The 20,351-nt window shown below is 33.0% G+C and overlaps 3 protein-coding genes and 1 pseudogene across 3 annotated transcripts; 3 read left to right on the top strand and 1 right to left on the bottom strand.

The window, feature by feature from the left end:
- Positions 1-440: 440 nt before the first annotated feature.
- Positions 441-1,611, top strand: LOC140830363 (patatin-like protein 2; annotated as a pseudogene).
- A 1,677-nt stretch (positions 1,612-3,288) lies between these two features.
- Positions 3,289-8,217, top strand: LOC140829513 (polygalacturonase At1g48100-like). Its single transcript, XM_073192795.1, has 7 exons — positions 3,289-3,969; positions 5,036-5,167; positions 5,312-5,533; positions 6,285-6,332; positions 6,428-6,635; positions 7,349-7,539; positions 7,631-8,217. Exons 1-7 carry the CDS (start codon positions 3,451-3,453, stop codon positions 8,021-8,023), a joined length of 1,713 nt encoding a protein of 570 aa, XP_073048896.1. The 5' UTR covers positions 3,289-3,450; the 3' UTR covers positions 8,024-8,217.
- A 2,885-nt stretch (positions 8,218-11,102) lies between these two features.
- Positions 11,103-13,452, top strand: LOC140829512 (galactinol synthase 1-like). Its single transcript, XM_073192794.1, has 4 exons — positions 11,103-11,528; positions 12,263-12,583; positions 12,777-12,911; positions 13,101-13,452. The coding sequence occupies exons 1-4, from the start codon at positions 11,196-11,198 to the stop codon at positions 13,320-13,322; spliced, it is 1,011 nt and encodes a 336-aa protein (XP_073048895.1). The 5' UTR covers positions 11,103-11,195; the 3' UTR covers positions 13,323-13,452.
- Positions 13,453-15,802: 2,350 nt separating this feature from the next.
- Positions 15,803-16,585, bottom strand: LOC140830362 (uncharacterized). The gene has a single exon (XM_073193631.1). The coding sequence runs from the start codon at positions 16,583-16,585 to the stop codon at positions 15,803-15,805; it is 783 nt and encodes a 260-aa protein (XP_073049732.1).
- Positions 16,586-20,351: the final 3,766 nt, after the last annotated feature.

Below are 20,351 nucleotides of genomic sequence, written 5' to 3'. Positions count from 1 at the left end.
TATTAATTTTTTTCACTGCCAAAGCATCAACAGATATTTTAAATTTGACGAGAAATTGTATAAATAATCGAACGGATGGGTTTTAGGGTAACTCATCATCCGATATTAAAACACATACTTCTTTTTTACTGGCGATTTAATATTTACGTGGATGGAACATTCATTTCATCCTTTTCAATTTATCAGTTTCTGGAAATTTAATCAGGATTCTATCCATTAATGAAAGGTGGTGGAGTTAGAGGGATTATCCCATGAGTTATCCTCGGATTTCTTGAATCCCAACTTCATTTACGTGTGTATATATGTTACATTAAAGTTTTTGAAGTCTTGGTATGCATTTATTTTGAAATTCACAAAAATTCGCATGAGAACGCGGTCTGATTAATTTTGTAAGAGTGGATCTGTATCACGGACCGTCTCACATAACATGCACACTTCAAGATTTTAACAGCATGTTTTTTTTACTCTCAAAATTGGATGGTGAAGATGCAAGAATAGCATATTATTTCAATGTGATCAGGAAACGATCGAGTACCGGTGGACTCGTTACAGCAATGCTTACTGCACCAAACGAAAAACATCGCCCCTTTTTTTGCTGCAAAAAAATATCAAGTATTTCTATCTTGGCCATTGCCCAAAAATCTTGCCACAAAAGAAGAAAGCAAATTCCCAAAAATCCATACCCATCCCTGCTAAACAGAGAGTAAAATTATTCAAACTTGATATATGTACATATACTGATTTTTCTTGCACTAAAATCAACAGAAAACTACTTGCTCGTGCTTTAAAACCGACGAAGGCGATTTCAGGACCAACGTACAATGGCAAGTATCTTCATTCACTTCTAAAAGAAAAACTTGGTGAAACCAAATTGCACGAAACACTGACAGATGTGATTCCAACCTTTGATATTAGAAGTCTTCAACCCGTAATCTTTTCAAGTTCTAAGGTATTCATTTATTCAAGTTAATAATATTTATTATGTATTAACGTTCATTAACATATCCATTTTTTTATGTCGATGAATCTAGGTGAAAAATAACCATCTGTGGATTCTTCATTATCAGATATATGCTTAGGAACTTCAGCTGTTCCAACTTATTTTCCTGCACATTTTTTTGAAACAAAAGATTCATGGGGAAACAAAAGTCAGTCTAGTTGATGGTGGTGTCGCTGCTAATAATCCGGTATCATCATTCATATCTTGCAGGTTTTTTTATGTTTATTTTTGAACCGTACTCGACTATGCAAAGATTATATACTGATACAAGTTTCTTATCTTCCATGCAGACTTTGATAGAAATAAACCAAGTGACAAAAGAAATCACCAAAGAAGGAACTGTGTTTTTTACCGCTGAACCCGAAAGAAAATGGATGATTTCTTGTTTTCTCTCTGGGAACTGGTTCACCAAAAGCCGAGAAGAAATATGGTGCAAAAATAGCAGCCAAATGGGGGTGTTCTGGGATGGCTGGTCAAAGGAGGCGAATGTCCCTTATTCGAAGTGTTTAACCAAGCTAGCGGAGATATGATCTACACTGTTTTTCAAGCCCTGCACTCTCAAGAAAATTATCTCAGAGTTGCTACTTCCTTTGTTTGACTTTGAAGTACTCACGACACTGACAAGAAAATTCTTTGGAATTGTGAAGAATCCTTTTTGTGTATCATTTCCAAGATGATGGTAATTTTGCAATGATTGAAACAACTTGAAAAGTTTCTGGTACTTCAATTTTTACTGCGTTTAACTTGTTAACAATCACTTCACTCCATTGCAGCCAGTGTAGTTTCGGTCTGCATTTCCCAACAAATATCGCTTAAGATTGTTGGGGAAAAACTCTATTGTAAAAAATGAAGATGAAACAAGAAAAATGAAAAAAATATCAAATAGTACTGGTTTGAACCACGAAAATGATTTGTTGTCATTGAGCGATGTTTACGTCATCTATAAGATCACAACCGGGTTCTCAAATGCAAATAACTCGTAGGATTTTCCAAGCCTTATGTATTATTTGTATAGCAAAAACAAAGAATATATACTACAAAAATTGAAGAATGTATTTTTCAGAAATTTGAGAATTGTTGGTTGTTATATCGCTGATGTTGTTAGTTTTGGAATTTCGAAGTGCTATCTATTATTTATAGATTGAAATTCAAACACTTTTTCAGCACAACTTTTGATCAAAATATAACCACCGCAACCCTTGAAATTGGTCGCAACTTTTGAATTCAAAAATTGGAATAGCATAAAGTAAAAAAAAAAATAGAATAGCCAAAAATGGAACAGACACGTCATCTTGTCATTAATGTGCTTTTTTTTTCCATTTCTTCTTTCTTTTTTTCTTTTTCTCTGTACTCTTCTATCTTTTATTATTCTCTTCTTATTTGTAATTTTAAACGTTTTTCGAAAATTTTGTTTTAGATTAAAATAGCCGTATAAATTGCTGCACTGTTCAATAATACATCCCAATGCATGGCAATAGTATTAGCCTAGGGCAAAAAGAAGAAAGAACAAATAAATACAGAGACCCGATCATGAAAATCTGCGAAAGGGAAACAATCCGTGAATGCATGGTTAAATCCAATATTGGTCACAAAATCATAGACTCTAGCTAGCTACCTACTGCAAACAAACAAAAAGTGGCAAAAATTATTTGTGACCAAATGAATGAATTTGATTTGTACACAATATAACAAAAGAAATTAATAACATGCATGCATCCACAAACATTAACATTAATCCATTGCTTTGGACGGTTGGTTGATAAATTTAATCGACTTTAACTTAATATAAATTTATTTTTAAAAAAAAAGAGCATTCAATTTTCGATAAAAGACAGACAAAATCCTATTACACATTTTGGGTGGCTTTGACATGTGGATGTGTTTTGATTTCAGATCATTCCTGCTGGTTAAGAAGACAAAGTACGAAATTGAGGCCCGTGACGAGCTGCATGTGACCTTCGAAAGGAGGTGTTATAATCACTGTGTTTGTGTAACTTATCGACCCATACATATTCACATGTCTTTCAGTCCTTTATTCTAATTATTATTAATATATATATATATATGATTTGATAGAGAAACATAAAAATCATATTGCAATCGGTATTTAATTCAAGAAATATATATGTCAGATTTTTAAAATTTAAATATACTGTTGTAACTCCTTGAATTAGTCAGGATCGAATGTTTGACACGATGAAATAAATGAAATTATTAACAAAATGCTGCACATGAACAATGGGATGTATGGTTAAATATGTCCTTATAAAATGCTAACCAAAATTCACATAAAGGAAAGCCCAGCAATAAATACAAGAGAAAAAAAGGGGGAATGCTATACAATTCTTTTCACATTCTTAAACAAATATATTTGTTCCACTCCTCCCCAGCCCATAATACCGCGCCACACCATCCCACTGCCGCCGTAACCGCCGCCAGATAAAATAAATATGGCTAGTTTTCGCTTCAACAAATTCAAATTCTTGCTTATAATCGTTCTTCTATTTTGGTGTTCCCTTATGGAAACATGCAAAGCAGGAAGAGTAGGCAAGCACTGGAGGCAAAGAACAAGTACAGCCGTTGCTTCTCTCTACAAGAAGAAAGGGATAAAACATGGCCCCTATCACCATAACGGCAAGTCCGGTAAGTGGCCGCATAAACCTTATTCTCCAAAACCACCACCACCACCAGTACCACCACCACCACCAGCACTAGCGCCACCACCATCAATAGTGCCGCCACCGCCAGCATTACCACCATCAGCAGCACCCCCAGCATCACCACCAGCATTGCCTCCTCCAGCACCCCAAGCATCACCACCAGCATTGCCACCTCCATCCTGCGCACCGAAAGAAAGTCCTCCAAACATAAGTCCCCCACCAAAGAAAGGTGAAAATGCGCTTGGTTCTACAGTGTATGATGTGTTGGATTTTGGAGCCAAAGGCGACGGAACTTCAGATGACACTAAGGTAATAAACTTCATAATTACCTGATCACGTGATTTAATTAATTAACTATACTTTACTTTTTTGAGAAAATCTAAATTTACTTTCTTAAATATCAAAATGTGACTGGAAATTTAGCATTTGGAATCATAAATTAAAGCATTCGATGCCTAAGATTTCCATAATATCAAGGCTTTACGAAATTCCACATTGTTCAATCTTGATATTCTGGAGTTTTTATAAAAATTAATCATATACGTGGCAGGCATTTGAAATAATGTAACACGAAATCTAATGATAGTAATATAAAAGATAATTATTTTTTTTGTTGACGATATAAAAGATGATTAGTTGGTATATATATTCTCATTAATTTCACTTTTACTCACATCTGTTCACAAGAATTGTATAAATGGAAAAATATTTCATTGTGGAGGTGCACAAGGAATCGTAATACAGAAAGTCGACAAGTTTTTCTCATAAGATCCATAAAATAAGTGAATCACATGTTGATAATTGAAGCTATAAGTAAATTATATGCATGCGCCAACATTTATTTTTATTTTATTTATTTAGAGATGCTCTACTAACTCACATCCACTCATGTATTTTTTTTTTTATTTTCATCTCTAATTTATTTATTACTTTATCTTGTTTGTTTTGTGGTCACATGAGGCCAACCATTAAAGGTGAACTTTGGTGAAAACATAATTCCATAATATGAGGACAAGAATTAGGTGCTTGTGACATTATAATAAGAAAAACTTGGAAAGCGTAACTAAATTCCAATAATACTTTTAAGGGAAAAGTTGTTCGACACAATCAAAGTGTCACGAGAATGGACAATAGAAGAATCACAAAGGACCCACAAGAACGAATCTCGTTACGACAGTTTACATTAATGCTTCCAACTATACCAAAACTTTAAATAACATACATCAACGATTGATTTTGGACTTAAAATGTTGAATCACACAAAATATTTTATGTACCCGTTTTGGTAACACATAATCAATTAGAAACTTGAGGTTAATATAATATATATCTATATATATTTAATCTAATTTATTAGGAGAAAAACTGAATGCAGGCATTTGTTGCTGCTTGGGCTGCGGCTTGTAAGGTCGAAGCCTCGGTCATTAATGTGCCAGCAGACTATGTATTCCTTGTAGGGCCCATTTCATTTTCGGGTCCATACTGCCAACACAACATTGTTTTCCAGGTAAATTATAAAAAAAAAGGGTCAAGCTTCTTTTTTCCTACAAAAGAAAATTATATATATATATATATATATATATATTATATATATATATATATATATATATATATATGTCGAATTTAATGAATTTTATTTAAAATTGAATAGTTAGATGGCAAAATTGTTGCTCCCACGAGGCCAAGTGCTTGGGGATCGGGGCTTCTGCAATGGCTCGAATTCACAAAATTGGTTGGGATTACAATAAAGGGAAGTGGAACGATAGATGGAAACGGAGCTGCCTGGTGGCAATATTCTCCCTTAGAGGATGATCAATCAAGACTCATAATCCCAATAAATGGCACCTTAGAACAAAGCCATCCGCCGCCTCAGGTAACATATTTAATCCTCTATTCACAAGCAACTTAACATACAATAAACAAGAGTAACAGATGCTGGTTTCCAGGTCATAAAATAACAATTACATTCAAACTATATATATGTGAAATTCTATAAATATTTTTGGATATATGCTAGACTACAGCCCTCGGCCACATCATGTTGCTTCACTCCTCTTTTTTACTGTTAGAACAAAAAATAGAAAAATCACAATTTCAGTTATTTATATTTATTTTTTATTTCTAATTTTAATATTTTATCTTATCAAATTTCAGTTATAGCTGAATATCTTTCTATTATGACAATTTAGTCTTTTTTCATTATAAGTGTTGATGTGTCACTACACACCTAAGCATTAAAAAAATAACTAAAATTTTAATCATTTTTCATTATGAGTGTTGATGTGTCACTACACATCCAAGCATTGAAATTGACTAAAATTGTCAAAAAAAATAATACAAATAGAGTATTAAAATTGAAATTCGATAATATGAAATATCAAAATTGTAAATAGACAAAGTGAAATTTTCATAAATTTAATTGAGGAATTGGTTAATTATTTTGTTTTTTGGGGGAGAAGAAAAATAAATAGACATTAAAATTATTTGTATCTCTCATTGACTGTCTCGTGATCGAAATATATATATATATATATATATATATATATATATATATATATATATATATATATATATATATATATATTAATTAACTTATCCCATTCCTTCTTTCTTCCATGTGACAGTGGATAAGCAGCTCACTTGGTTCCAAGATGCCAAGCATAAAACCAACGGTAATTAGCACCACCATTTACAAAATTAACCAATTTTGGAAATTAATGGTATTTATATATATATGTCACATTAAAGTTGAATTCTTGATAATCAGGCACTTAGATTCTACGGAAGTTTCAATGTAACCGTAACGGGAATAACAATTCAAAACAGCCCTCAGTGTCATCTAAAGTTCGACAACTGCATGGGTGTAGCTGTCTACAATTTGAGCGTCTCGTCGCCGGGCGACAGCCCAAACACAGACGGCATTCACCTTCAGAACTCCAAAGAAGTGCTTATTCGCAGTTCCAATATTGGTTGTGGTACGTATTCCCATTCCTTTGAGTGGAGTTTTGCATACGAGGCAAGACAAAAAAATGAATCGGACTACATTATATTATTCATATACTTTCCCTGCGACCTGCTAGACTCCATAAACAACTTATCTCTGCGAGTCAATGCAATGCAACCAGCGTTACTTAAACAACCCTAGCTAGCTACTTTAATTTAATAAATAATGTGTAACATAGCCACCTAGGACAAATTTGTGATCCATTTTGCTACAATCTTATCCTAGTGGGGAGGGATCTAAGCCAACCACATAGTCAAAATTAAGCCACTGTGAATGGACACGTTTCAGCCATTGATTTGTCGAATAAACTTGATCGCCACGAGCTTTTGACCCCACTCTCGTAGAATTGTCATAATCTTTGTATTATCAAATAAAATAGATCCCCAGAGCTGTCGCCATCCTTGCTTAAGAGGAGACATATTTCTTGCCTATGCGGGGACCGTATGTGCATGAGTGAGTCTTCCCCTTAAAAGACTAATATTTAAAATAATAACTTTTCTTAGAACTGAAATTTTAAAAAAAATATTATTATGTTCAAAATGGAAAAATTTGTCTTTTTGAAGGTATTTAGAGATTTAGATTTCTTGGTGATATTTTCAATTTTCCTCCACATGTTTGAGTACTTGGCATATTATTATTATTATTATTTTTTGTAACAATGGACTAAAATATTGTTTGTCGCAGGAGATGATTGCGTGTCAATACAAACTGGTTGCACCAATATATACGTGCACAACATCAACTGCGGACCAGGACATGGCATCAGCATCGGAGGTCTAGGAAAAGATAACACCAAAGCTTGCGTATCAAATGTCACTGTCCGAGATGTCATTTTGCAAAATACCATGAACGGCGTTAGAATAAAAACATGGCAGGTGAATTCAATTTCCCTCTAATTTATCACGGTGTGGAAACCTCGCATGTAAACACCAACAATTAATCCTAACAAAAAATTTTGTTCGACAGGGCGGGTTGGGGTCAGTTCAGGGTGTGCAATTCTCCAACATTCAAGTATACGAGGTCCAACTTCCCATAGTCATCGACCAATACTACTGTGATAAAAGAAGCTGCAAGAATCAGACAACAGCCGTGGCTCTGTCGGGCATAAACTACGAGAACATAAGAGGAACGTATACTGTAAAACCAGTGCATTTTGCTTGCAGCGATATCTTACCTTGCACCGACGTGACGCTCACCGACATACAGCTGAAACCTCAACAAGAGCGATACCACATGTACGATCCTTATTGTTGGCAAACATTTGGGAAGCTTCTCACTCCTACGGTTCCTCCCGTCGAATGTTTGTTAGTCGGGAAGCCTTTGAGCAGTAGGATTCTGGGGGATGAAGATTCTTGCTAAATTTAATAATGTTGTCTTATATATATGTATATGGTGTAATTATTTTTTTTTTTGGGGTTATGGTTTGCTGGCCCAATTTCATCACATCATTACTTGATGAATAATTATGGGTTTGTGTGAGTACATATTAAATAAGATACAATGTTTTTACATATATAATGGGAGACATGAAGGCAAGATTAAATTAAGGTCTTGATCATAGACTAATTTTTTAGGATATACAATCGGGAGGTATTATATATTAGTCTATTTTAACTATGTTATGCTAATATATATATACATATATATATATATATATATATATATTGGTCAATCTAGATATCCGACTAATCTTTCCTGGTTCGTCCCACAAGCTTATTATTATCTTCTCTTTTCCGTTGTCAAAATTGATTCGTGAGATATCATGTTAGTTATAAGTGGACATGAAAAAATAATCGAGTCCGGTACTTTCCCAAAACCAGAAAGAACATGGCCCAAGGGTCCAATCCAACACGTTTTTTTCGAGTGTTTTTTTCCCCGCTCTGTGTGGTATGTAGATGATAATTCGTACTTTGCTTAGGAGAAAACAATAATTTGTTTTATCTGTTGGCCATTGCCAAACGTTTTTCTTAGTTCAAAAAGTAAGATTACTTTATCAATATAAAATCAGTCTTTTTGTTTTCGTCCTTTTGGTCAAAAGGTTTTTATAATCTTGAAATTGTGAAATATAATGTGCGTTAATATATATAACTTTAATTTTTCAAAAATTCGATTGAAAGATGTACATCCTGTAATTACATCTAGATTGCGAGTATATTGTTTCTTCAAATCATGTAATATGACAAGCATGGTATTTTTATTTCTTTTACTTTTTCAGCTATAAATTTATGGTGTACATGTGTTTGAAACATTTCAGGTTTGTAATCTTGATTTTGATGTTAACAAAATTTAATATTTTGTTTATAATGATTTTACATAAGTGCGCATAAACTGGAACTAATCAGGATTCAAACTGATCAGTTATCGAGCCAAAACTGAAGCTATCGAGACGCAAACTGAAAGAGCAAACCGATTGCCCAAACTGAACCAGTTCAACTGATTGTCTAACTGATAGGCAGTTCAGCAGAAGAACTTTAAAAGCCCGGCCAGCTTATGAAGAGCTCAACTGATAAAGAGCTCAGCTGACAAGCCAACTGATTTCATCGAATCAGTTCAACTAACCAATTCAGAAAATCAGTTAAGAATTAATCAGCTTACAGAACACGACAAGCTTATTCAATAGAATTCAGCTGTGCGCATTGAAGAAAAGCTTTTGTCCAATCAAAGAACAATAATGGATCTTGCAGCAGTGCTTAAAACCAAAGCTTTTGTGCGCATTAGCTGCCATTATTGGAAACATTATCGGATCTTTTTTGTACGTTTCATTGCCATCGTATCAAACTATTTATAAACCCGATGGGCAAGAAGATTATACACACGGAATACGTAAGGTGATGCAACACCTTTTTGTGAGTTCAATCCTAATCACATTTTTCAAATTAATTTCATTCCCCATTTTAATTACTTCTAGTTTCATACGTATATTAAAACATACCACTGCAAAAAAACGGATCGAATAGCGACGGTTTTTTTAAATCCGTCGCTTCAGTTGCGACGATTTTTTACTAACCGTCGCTATGTAGCGACGGTTGTTGATACGTCCGTCGCTAAATATAAAAAGCGACGGTTTACTAAAACTCGTCGTTTTTTTAGCAACAGTATAAAGGTTGCCGTCGCTATTTTAGCGACTGTTTTTAATAAACTGTCGCTAATAGTGCGACAGTTTAACAAACATATTTGTTTGAAAGATGAGACAACATATACTATATAAATTATATTTGTATGGTCACAATGGGCCAACATATACTATATAAATTATATTTTTTTGAAAGATGAGACGATGAATGATGTATAATATATTATTCAATGATTTTTTGTGCGGCTTCTTAATCTTCCCGGCCGGGAATGCTAATTACAAATTGATCGCTATTTGATTTATTTACGCATGCATATTACAATAAGGCAAGAATCGTACGTATCCAGAAAATATTGATACGTGAGAAGCTAAACAAATAAGCATTAGATTATATATATCGATCCATGGCTAATTGCAAGAACCTAAAAGGACCACTTCTCCTTGCCATGAATATGCATGAAAGGTATGCTTTTAAAAATAGAATTCCAAATGTAAGAAAGATTCTTTTGCCAAAAGTCTCCTGCAAACTAATATAATTTCTCTGTTGAATAATTTTTTACTCTTTTACTCAGTTATTGTCCTTATGCTTCCACTTGATAAGGTGTCATATTCGAATTTTGTTCTGATATAAAGTTGTATATTCTGTCTTTTAGGGTTAGCTTGTTTTGGTGAATCATTTTTCTCCTTTTTTTTTTATTATTATTATTATTATGAGTGCTATTGACTCATATTACATGCGGGGGACGGGTTTTATTTGGTCAAGATCGATTTTTTATTTTGCTAAAGTTCCTAGTTACTCATATAATAAACCATTTATTGCGTAATTTGTGTGTTTCTAAATATTATTTTTTGCTATAGTGCTAATTAATTATATATAGATATGTATCGTAGACGGTGGAACGTGACGCTTGTCCTTAGTTTTACTATCATATATAATCTTGATGAAAAAATTTAAAATCTCTAAATTAAATAATCATATCCAAGTTATATTCATTATTTAAATTGTTTCATCATGATGTTCGATTTCAAATTGAATACGACGACCTCTGCTTTTTTTTTTTTTTCTTTCTTTCTTTATTATTATTTTTTGGGATCTGAACATTCCTTCAAGTGATAAGGCTAAATGAACGATGAGATGAAAAAAGCAAATAATATTCATTCGTTCCCTCCTTCCACACAACTCACATATTGTTTTAAATTCACACGTAAATAAATATACAAATAAAATAAAATTTATATTTACATAAAGTTAAAAAAAAAAGTCAGAGAGCTAGATTCAATTATTTAAAAAAGAATCTCGTTTCAATTTGAATTTCATTTCAGGCTCATTTGAGTTCTATTTAAAGCGAACCAATCGTACCCCTGAAGCTCAGGAGCACGAGGCAAATTAAGTAGGGTTTTCCTAGTGTTTCTATCTTTAAACCATACAAAATAAGTGAATCCTTAAGGTTACTGCAAATGGCACCCCAAGCGCCTGTCGACCACGTTTTCAATGGGAAAATTCCAGGGCTGGAGTCGAGCCACATGAAGCGAGCATACGTGACATTTTTGGCTGGAAATGGTGACTATGTTAAAGGCGTGGTTGGATTGGCTAAGGGCTTGAGAAAGGTGAAAAGTTCTTACCCTTTGGTGGTGGCGATCTTGCCTGACGTGCCAGAAGAGCATCGGGAGATATTGAAGGAACAGGGCTGCATTGTGAAGGAAATTGAGCCGATTCACCCGCCAGAGAATCAGATTCAGTTTGCCATGGCTTATTATGTTATCAATTACTCCAAGCTTCGTATATGGAATGTGAGTATTTTATCTCTTTATATATTTATGTGTTCGTCTCATCAATCATGCAAATATATTACGTACACAATTAGTTGTCTATCAACCGGCGCATAGGAAATATATATAGGCGGCCTAGCTAATTAATTTCTTATCTAAAGTACTCTGTAATCTGAATATTAGTAAAAAAAAATTATTTGGATCATATATATATGTTTGAGAAATGTCATAAATTTTAAAAAATTTTGTCCGAAGTTCAGGAGACTTTAGAAATTAAATTCTTTTGTGTAAAAGTTATGCTCACACATGTATAATGTATATCACAAATACCAATAACAGAGAAGTGGCAGTTGAACTAAATATAGGAATAAATTAAGTTAAGAAATTCTGATATCAGGCATAAAATTAAAAATTATCAAGTTAATTAATCTGCCCCATACTCACGTATACCGTATGCAAACTTAAATTTAAATGCATAAATTTACACCTTTCATTTGTATTCTGGTGAGTGATGCTCGTTGTGGAATATGTCCATATAATTAACTTCATTAGTGATGATTGGGTTATATGGTCATGATGTGTTTTTTGGTCTAGCCATTTTTCATGGCCAAATTAAATTATTATTTTTTTCAACATTAATGTCAAAATCAGACACACACACATACGGGAGCAAACTTAATTTTGCTTTTTCCACGTACGTATTTCCGTGGCATGTCACATTTTAAAGAACAAATAAATTAATGTCTAAATGACAGTTCAAGGAGTACAGCAAGATGGTGTACCTAGATGCAGACATTCAGGTTTACGACAACATCGACCACCTCTTCGACGCACCGGACGGCTACTTCTATGCGGTAATGGACTGTTTCTGCGAGAAAACGTGGAGCCACTCGAAGCAGTACTCTATTGGTTACTGCCAACAGGTTCCCAATAAGGTGACTTGGCCTGCTGAAATGGGGTCCCCTCCGCCTCTCTATTTCAATGCTGGAATGTTCGTGTTTGAGCCTAGCCAGACTACTTACGACAACCTCCTCGAAACCCTGCGTATTACTCCTCCAACACCATTTGCTGAACAGGTATACATACATGTGATCTTGTTTTCTTTTTCCCAGACGTCCTAAACACACGATTTGGAAGATCTGAATTGTAAAGTTGGGTCGCACTCATTAGTAACTATTAATAGGATACAAATTAACAATCTCGATCTCCATTCTATAGAGAAAATAAATTTTGCAGGTTGCTAACATTTATAAATTTTGTACTCGACAGGATTTCTTGAACATGTTCTTCAACAGCGTCTACAAACCCATTCGAAATGTTTACAATCTTGTTCTAGCAAATCTGTGGCGCCATCCTGAGAATGTTGAGCTTGAAAAAGTCAAAGTCGTTCACTATTGTGCTGCTGTAAGCATCAGTCTCTTTTCTTGATAAAACAATAAAATTATTATACTACTACAAAAAAAGGGGCCGGTAGCTAGCAACACTGTTTCAAAGGAAAAAAATTTCAAAACATAGAAAGATATAGTAGTTCTCACTTGTCTCATATATGAAACCAGAATCTTGTACGCTAACAGTCTTTTTTTCACACGTTAGGGATCAAAACCATGGAGGTATACTGGTGTAGAAAACAACATGGACAGAGAAGACATCAAAATGCTTGTGAAGAAATGGTGGGATATTTACAACGATCCATCCCTCGATAACAAATCCGAGAACGATGTTACGGAAGAAGAGAGCTTCTCCAAGCCACCCTCGCTTTTGGCTGCCATGCCTGAACCTGCTATATCTTATATCTCAGCACCATCTGCTGCCTAAAAATAAGTTCGGTGTTAACCTTATGATGTAGCCATAATATAATATCTATATGGGTTTTTGTAGGCCACTTGGCCTATTTTTGGTGTGTGATGTAACAATATATATGGGTATAGTTTGGTACTGTGTGTTTTATCTGTGTCACACTTTTTTTAGTTCAGCAACCAACTTTGTTGGCCTTTATTTGATCCATGGATCAAATTTAGTATCAATATCCATATCTATTAATTAAAGAAACGGGCTTAACAACCCATTAGCCGAATGTTTATATAAATGAAAAGGAATGCTGGCCCAGTTGAACTTGAAGGAATCGACAAATTACTTTTCAAAACATCACCCCCACCATTCAATTCAAAGCCGCCATCAAATTTGGGATCATCTCCCGAGAAATAAATCAAGAGCAAAATTCTTTTTTTGAGTAGAACATGTGAAAGTGTTTGATCAAACTTCTTAAATGTTTAACATGGAACCGTGAATACTGAAATTAGGTCCGTTGATTTCGGATTAAATCCTGACCTGCTAAAAGTTTAAAGTCGTGATTGAGCAGAGGTACCATGATGGTGGTGATTTGGTCAACTCATGACCTTAATTAACATCACGTGGTCTTTAGTGTTCGGTTCAAAGTTTTGTGTCCAATTAGTTAATCGTACACGAGGAGAATTGGTGCGCCACCACCATTTTAATGGAGTTATAATAATTGCCGCACGCTATTATTGAAGAAACTTGGCCGCTTCACGAAAGCCATCGGAAGGTTCCCTTCCCTAATATAAAAAGAAATAACTTTTTACAAATTAACAATGCATAATTTCCATCAATACGTAATAAATAGAAAATAAGCGGATAACAGTATCAATTAAATCAGGATCTTGCTTGTCTAATATACGGGTGCAAATGAGTTGAGTTCGACTGAAGCTCGATCAAAGTTCGAGTAGCTCCAGCATATAATCGAGTCAAGCTCGAGTATATGATGAATTTTTTGAGTAGTATTAACATTGTAACTTGGACCTAACTCAGCTCCAAAAGCGAGCTCAAGAGGGGAGGATTGTCTAAGACCATATATACAACTCTCAGGTTATTTATCCTACCGATGTTGGACAATTAACACATCCCTCTCACGCCCAGGAATGAACATTTGGAGCGTGTAGTTTACAAATGACCTAATTATGGGCAGAACGGGTGGCCTAATTATAGGCAGTTCAACACATTACAGTGGAACCCGGGCTCTGATACCTGTTAAGAATGGAACTTGGACCTAACTCAACCCCAAAAACTAACTCAATGGGTGAGGATTGTCCAAGCCCATATATACAACTCTCAGGTTATTTATCCAACCGATGTGAGAAAATTAACAAGTAGCTCGTAAACTAATCAATATATATATATATATATATATATATCAAAATTAATACTTGAGTCGAATCAAACTCGAATTCGTTTATTTTAATTTTTTCGAGCCAAAACCCAAACTTGACTCGACTCAATTGAACCTTAGACTGATCTAATTCAACATGTATCTAACATAGAACTCAAGAATTCGAAAGCGTTTGGATTTAAAAGTATTTTGCTTAAAGAAAAGTTTTTTCAAATGGTTTTTTAAAAGTGTTTTTACAAGTAAACGTTTAAATAGTTTTGTATTTTAAATAAACTAAAAGTATTTTTTAATACGAATTCTTTGAAAAAGCACTTAAAAGATACAAATTTGGACTTTTAAAAAAGACTTATCTTAATTTAACTAAGTGTTTTTAAAAACAATACAATACTTATTCAGACACATATAAAATTATAAAAAAAATCGAAAAAAAAACTATTAAATCCAAATGGACTCTTTTATGACTCATGATAATCGCGAGATCGATTATATTCGGGAAAAATTCTTTCTATATAATTTGTTATAGTGTGTCGGATAATGTCCTAATGTACTGTTTGGTTCAAGTACTTGTAAGCACTAATATAAATAGTCATATTGTTTTGTACAAGTATTATTTATCTCGATCAATCAAATTATTAATTATTTATTTCACATCAATCAAATTCGTAATAGTTTATCAAATATCAATCAAATCAATAATATAAAATGACAATATTACTATTAATAAATAATATTATTAATATTTTATTAATATTTTCAACAATGACAAAATGGTAATATCATATTATCTCAAATTTAATCAATCAAATCAATTAAATCAACATTATATTAACTATCATTTTCTATTTATTTCATTATTACAAAATATTACTTATCTCCATACTATATATCACATACCATGAACCAAACGATACCTAAGAATATATACCACTCGATATGATAACGAGGCAACAAAGTAAATGTGTGAAACTAGTTCAAATCCAATGTCAACATTTTTTCATCTATCTATTAATTTAAACACCTTGCTATAGTTGACTAATACAAGAGAATTAGCTCTCGTAAAGATTGTAATTTCTACGATTAAAAAATAATAATAAAACAAACACGATTCTTCTTAATAAGGATGCACGTTTTTACTCAACCCACTATTAACATTAGTAAAGAAACCCACCAGCTCCGGTCGATACGGTAGATACGACCGCCGCTTCTCATCATCTTTAGCCTTACTCCTCAAATACACTTCATGAGCTGACAACGACGCCGTTTTTCCCTTCTTCACCTTAGGTAACTTTCTCTCAACCCTCTCCTCGCCACCTTTCTCACTCGCCTCCATCATCGGCGGCGCGTGGGAATTGTCATTCAAGAACACAAAAGCGTCCCTTCCATCGCTATTACTCCTGCCCAAAAAATCTTTGAACCGCCATATCTTCGAAAACCCAGTTGAGTTGCTCTTCTTGCATACCTCCGGAGAAACCTCCACCGCCTTCCTGGCGCCAACTCCGGCGTTCGATGACGTCAGCTCTCCGCTATCCTTTGTTTCCACGAAGATCTTCTTAACCGGAGGTTTCGTGGGCAAGTTTTCGTGCAAATTAGAATCCAACTCATCGTGGGTGGAGAAGAAATCCCGGTCGAATAAGGGGGAGATCGCCTTGATCTGGCCGTTGATGAATGCGTCCTCCGCCGCTATTGGTGACATATCAGCTGCCCCGCATGTGAAGGAAAACTCTTCCTCCTCTTCTTCATCATGATTTGCTGTAGTTTCTTTCTCTATTTCCTCTTCGTGAAAATCTTGTGAAGTATAGATGAAATTCATGTGCTTACAGAAATCTTGGCTTAAATTGGTTTCCAAATCTGAATCTTGACCTAGGATACGCTTTTCTTCAAAGCTTCCCTGCATTTCTGAAATTTTTGGCTGGATATGGACTAGTTTCATTAGACGAGAGATGGATTAAATGATCTTTGTATCACTTTATTTATAGTAATATTGTAGACGTGGTTGGTGGGTTGATGCCTCGGGTAAGAAATTTACTTTATGATTTAATTAATTAAGAATTTTGGCTGAATAATTGTCACAAGCAACTATAAAATAATGTGTTATATATTATATTAATGTTATACTCCTTGTATTGAATATTATTTTCTTCTATAAATATTCATATAACTTCCTATTTTTCTTATTTTATCTCACTCTTCTATAAATACTCAACATATAAATATATATCTCTCTATTTATATTATTTTTCTTTAATTTCAAATTTAATCAATTTTATAAAATTATAATTACAAATATCATTTTATAATGGTCATACAACATGTGTTTGTAAACTGTTAGTATATATATAAGTTTATCAACATTTGAGTCGATGATTTTTTTTATCTATTATTTTTTTTAAAAAAAATGTGACTCGTTTTATATTTTTATTATAATTATGAATATTACATATAATTTTTTTTGAAGGTAATAATACATAAAACTTATTAATATGAGTGGCAGTATTTTTAATATTGGTCGTAGTGGTCAAACATTGAACATATTTATGAAAATTCAATGGGAAATACGTGTAAAATTTTAGTAGTGCTACTTTATTTTATTTTATTTTACTTTGTATGGAAATAATTAGATGGGAAAGTGCGAGGAAATTAGGGTGGGTAAGAAAGATGAAAATAATTGCTTGCACATAAATTAATAAAATAAACTAATATATATACATTTTTCTAATCAATTATTTGTACGAGATAATATCGTAATTGTAATATGTAATGAATGTTCGTGTTATTATTCATTTATTTGAATTGATTATTTTTATACGATGATCATATCATAATTTTAAAAAAAACACAGAAAAATTAAACTGCAATTTGAAATGTTAGAAAAAACAAAAATATAATATCTATATCATATAAAGATAATGTTGGCAAACGTAAAGATTTGTTGACATTCTTTATAGATATGTATAGCATTGATACATAGAAAATTTGACCTTTTGTAAATTTCGGAAAGAATAATATTAAGGCAAAAATTTGTGTGAGATGGTCTCACGGGTCGTATTTGTGAGACGGATCTCTTATTTGAGTCATCCATAAAAAGTAATAAAAATATTACTTTTTATGTTAAGAGTATTACTTTCTATTGTGAATATAGATATGGTTGACCGGTCTCACGGATTATGATCCGTGAGACGGTCTCACATGAGACCCACCCTAATATTAATATAAACAAATAATTTGTTCTATTGCTGCCTACGAGTGACAATCTGGATATTCATTTGCTCGATATCGTATTGATTAGTTTATTGTGATAAAAACTTTCGATAAAATTTTAAGAAATTAACAGTGGATTTTCTAGGGAGCGAAAATTTATTTTCAAAGATACGTGAGCTTGTTTCAAAATTAAAATCATCGTTACTATGTATTCATTTTTCTTGAATGGTGCAGTGTATTTATATGATATTATATTATATCAAAAAAAATTTTAAAAATAAAACAATCTGACCGATTTGTGGGTTGCGAGCCTACCAACTCTAGTTGTTTTTTTAAAAGCTAAAATGGGAGCACGAGTTTTTGTCAAAGTTCGTGATAATATACAGTATACTGAGTGTGTACCATAAATTCATTTTTAATGATTATAAATTTTATTTGGCATGTAACTGGCCAATTGACATTACCATTATTTTTAATAAAATTTTACTTTTAACGTAGTACCTAAAATTTAAGGTGTGGTGTTGAAATGTAAGATTTTCTAGATAATTCCAAATATGAAATATCTAACCTTTTTTTGGTTTAATGATTTCTATCGAATGCTTCGTGTTACGTGGCTGCACCAAATCACGTAGGTACTATCTAGTGCTTACATTATTGCAGTGTGGATCAGGGTAGTGGCTAGTGTTTTTCTCGATGAATTTTATCTAAAAATACAAGTGGGGTCATATTTCATCATTATACATACTGTTTGAAATTTATTTTGTTAACATAATGGTCAATATTGTGCGGTCTCGAATTTATAATACTTTGTCACAACATGCAACGTAAAGATATATCACACAAATAAATTTTAATTATTTTTTATATAAAGATAAATATGCATAAGTCAATGTACCTGAACGATATCTCATAGCAAAATAATCAATATTAGGGAAGAAACCAAAAATTATATTTCTCAAGAAAGTAAATTGTATTATAAAATATCAATAAAAATGTGTTGTCCTTTCATGGGCTTTTGGAATGCACTCTTGATTCCAAATCTTTCGCTCAAATAGTGATTATGCATTTAATGGGGTTGGCAAAATTATGATATGAAAATATCAATATTAATTAATATCTAAGAAGACAAGTAGCTAGTTAGCTAGCAGTTAGTGTGAGATATCCTATACATACATTAATTAAATAATGACAAATAACGCTAATAATTGAAGGCAAGGCGGCAATGATATATCTTGTGGACTGAATAATTTTATTTAATTAGAAAAAAAAGTAGAAACAATGTTGTCCATTCATTTTCAATATAACATTACTCTCGAGTCCTGACCAATATAAATCTCGTGTAGACTCTAACGTTGCGTTTGGTTGGAAATGGCTATGTCCGAGCTACAATTTTAATCTCTAAAATTTTTTAATATTTTAAATTGATATACTCGGGCTACTATCATATTATTCTAAAATTATACAAAATTTACCTATAAATTTTTTTAAAAAAAATTGGGCCATCCGGGCTAAAGCCCGGGCACAAACACATGTCCCTCTGCCCCTGGTTGGAAGAGAAGGTGAGTTTATGAATTTTTAACCCACATAATCTCATGTTTGGTATGATTTTTATTTAATTAAGTCAATCCCTCTTATAAATAATTAGGTTATATTAACTAGGATTAAATAATCACTTCTCACTCCCTAGAATTATTTATCCTACTCTTAATTCATCGTATTTTTTCAATTTTACCTTTTATCTTAAATCCAAACTCATCACCACTTCCCTCCACCGACCGCCGACTGATCACCGCCCGCCGCCGCCGCCAATCATTCTTTCTATCATTTATCTTTTAATCATTTTATTATTTTATCCTAAAACCAAACGTAGCCTTAATAGGATGGGATAAGATGCATACAAGATATATTTCCAATATAAATTACATGACATCAAGTATTAATGAACTCGTATATTATTAAAAATCTTCGAAATCTCAATGTTATCGGTATCTTCTCCTACTTTGAAATCAATGTTTTTGTATTATATTCTAAAATTATTAAATCATTTTTAGAATATGAAGTTAAGATAAGTGTAACGTTTTCTCTTCCTTGGTGTTTGCATCGAGATTCGAAGTTTTTGGATTTTCCTAAACCCCTCGCTAGTTAAAAAAAAAAAAACATAAGTATATGATATGAAATCTTGACCGGGACTCATTCGTCATAAAATCAAAATTTCCGGGGGTAGAATTTTCCTTCCTAGCTGTTCAACGATTAGCCGTTCAAACTCAATCGGATTTGTTTAGTACATTAGAAGGGGACAAAATGTAATTATCATAGTATGGTTTGCTTGACATGAAAATATTTGTTTATATGTATAAATTCAATAGCTGGTTAGGTCTTTTGAGATTCAGTTGACATTGCGGGCTTCCATATTTCCGTCCAATAGTGAAAACAGTATCCATATATTTTCATGGCACTCAGTT

This window comes from Primulina eburnea, chromosome 4, assembly GCF_022965805.1.
Source record: "Primulina eburnea isolate SZY01 chromosome 4, ASM2296580v1, whole genome shotgun sequence".
NCBI lineage: Eukaryota > Viridiplantae > Streptophyta > Magnoliopsida > Lamiales > Gesneriaceae > Primulina > Primulina eburnea.
This window is presented reverse-complemented; position numbering and strand designations above follow the sequence as displayed.

Excerpts from the sequence above, each read along its gene's own strand:
- LOC140829513 (XM_073192795.1), top strand. The coding sequence starts at position 3,451 with ATGGCTAGTTTTCGCTTCAACAAATTCAAATTCTTGCTTATAATCGTT. Across the intron at positions 3,970-5,035 it reads GAACTTCAGATGACACTAAG|GCATTTGTTGCTGCTTGGGC; the intron begins GTAATAAACTTC and ends AACTGAATGCAG. Across the intron at positions 6,333-6,427 it reads TGCCAAGCATAAAACCAACG|GCACTTAGATTCTACGGAAG; the intron begins GTAATTAGCACC and ends CTTGATAATCAG.
- LOC140830362 (XM_073193631.1), bottom strand. The coding sequence starts at position 16,585 with ATGCAGGGAAGCTTTGAAGAAAAGCGTATCCTAGGTCAAGATTCAGAT.
- LOC140829512 (XM_073192794.1), top strand. The coding sequence starts at position 11,196 with ATGGCACCCCAAGCGCCTGTCGACCACGTTTTCAATGGGAAAATTCCA. Across the intron at positions 12,584-12,776 it reads CAACACCATTTGCTGAACAG|GATTTCTTGAACATGTTCTT; the intron begins GTATACATACAT and ends TGTACTCGACAG. Across the intron at positions 12,912-13,100 it reads TCGTTCACTATTGTGCTGCT|GGATCAAAACCATGGAGGTA; the intron begins GTAAGCATCAGT and ends TTCACACGTTAG.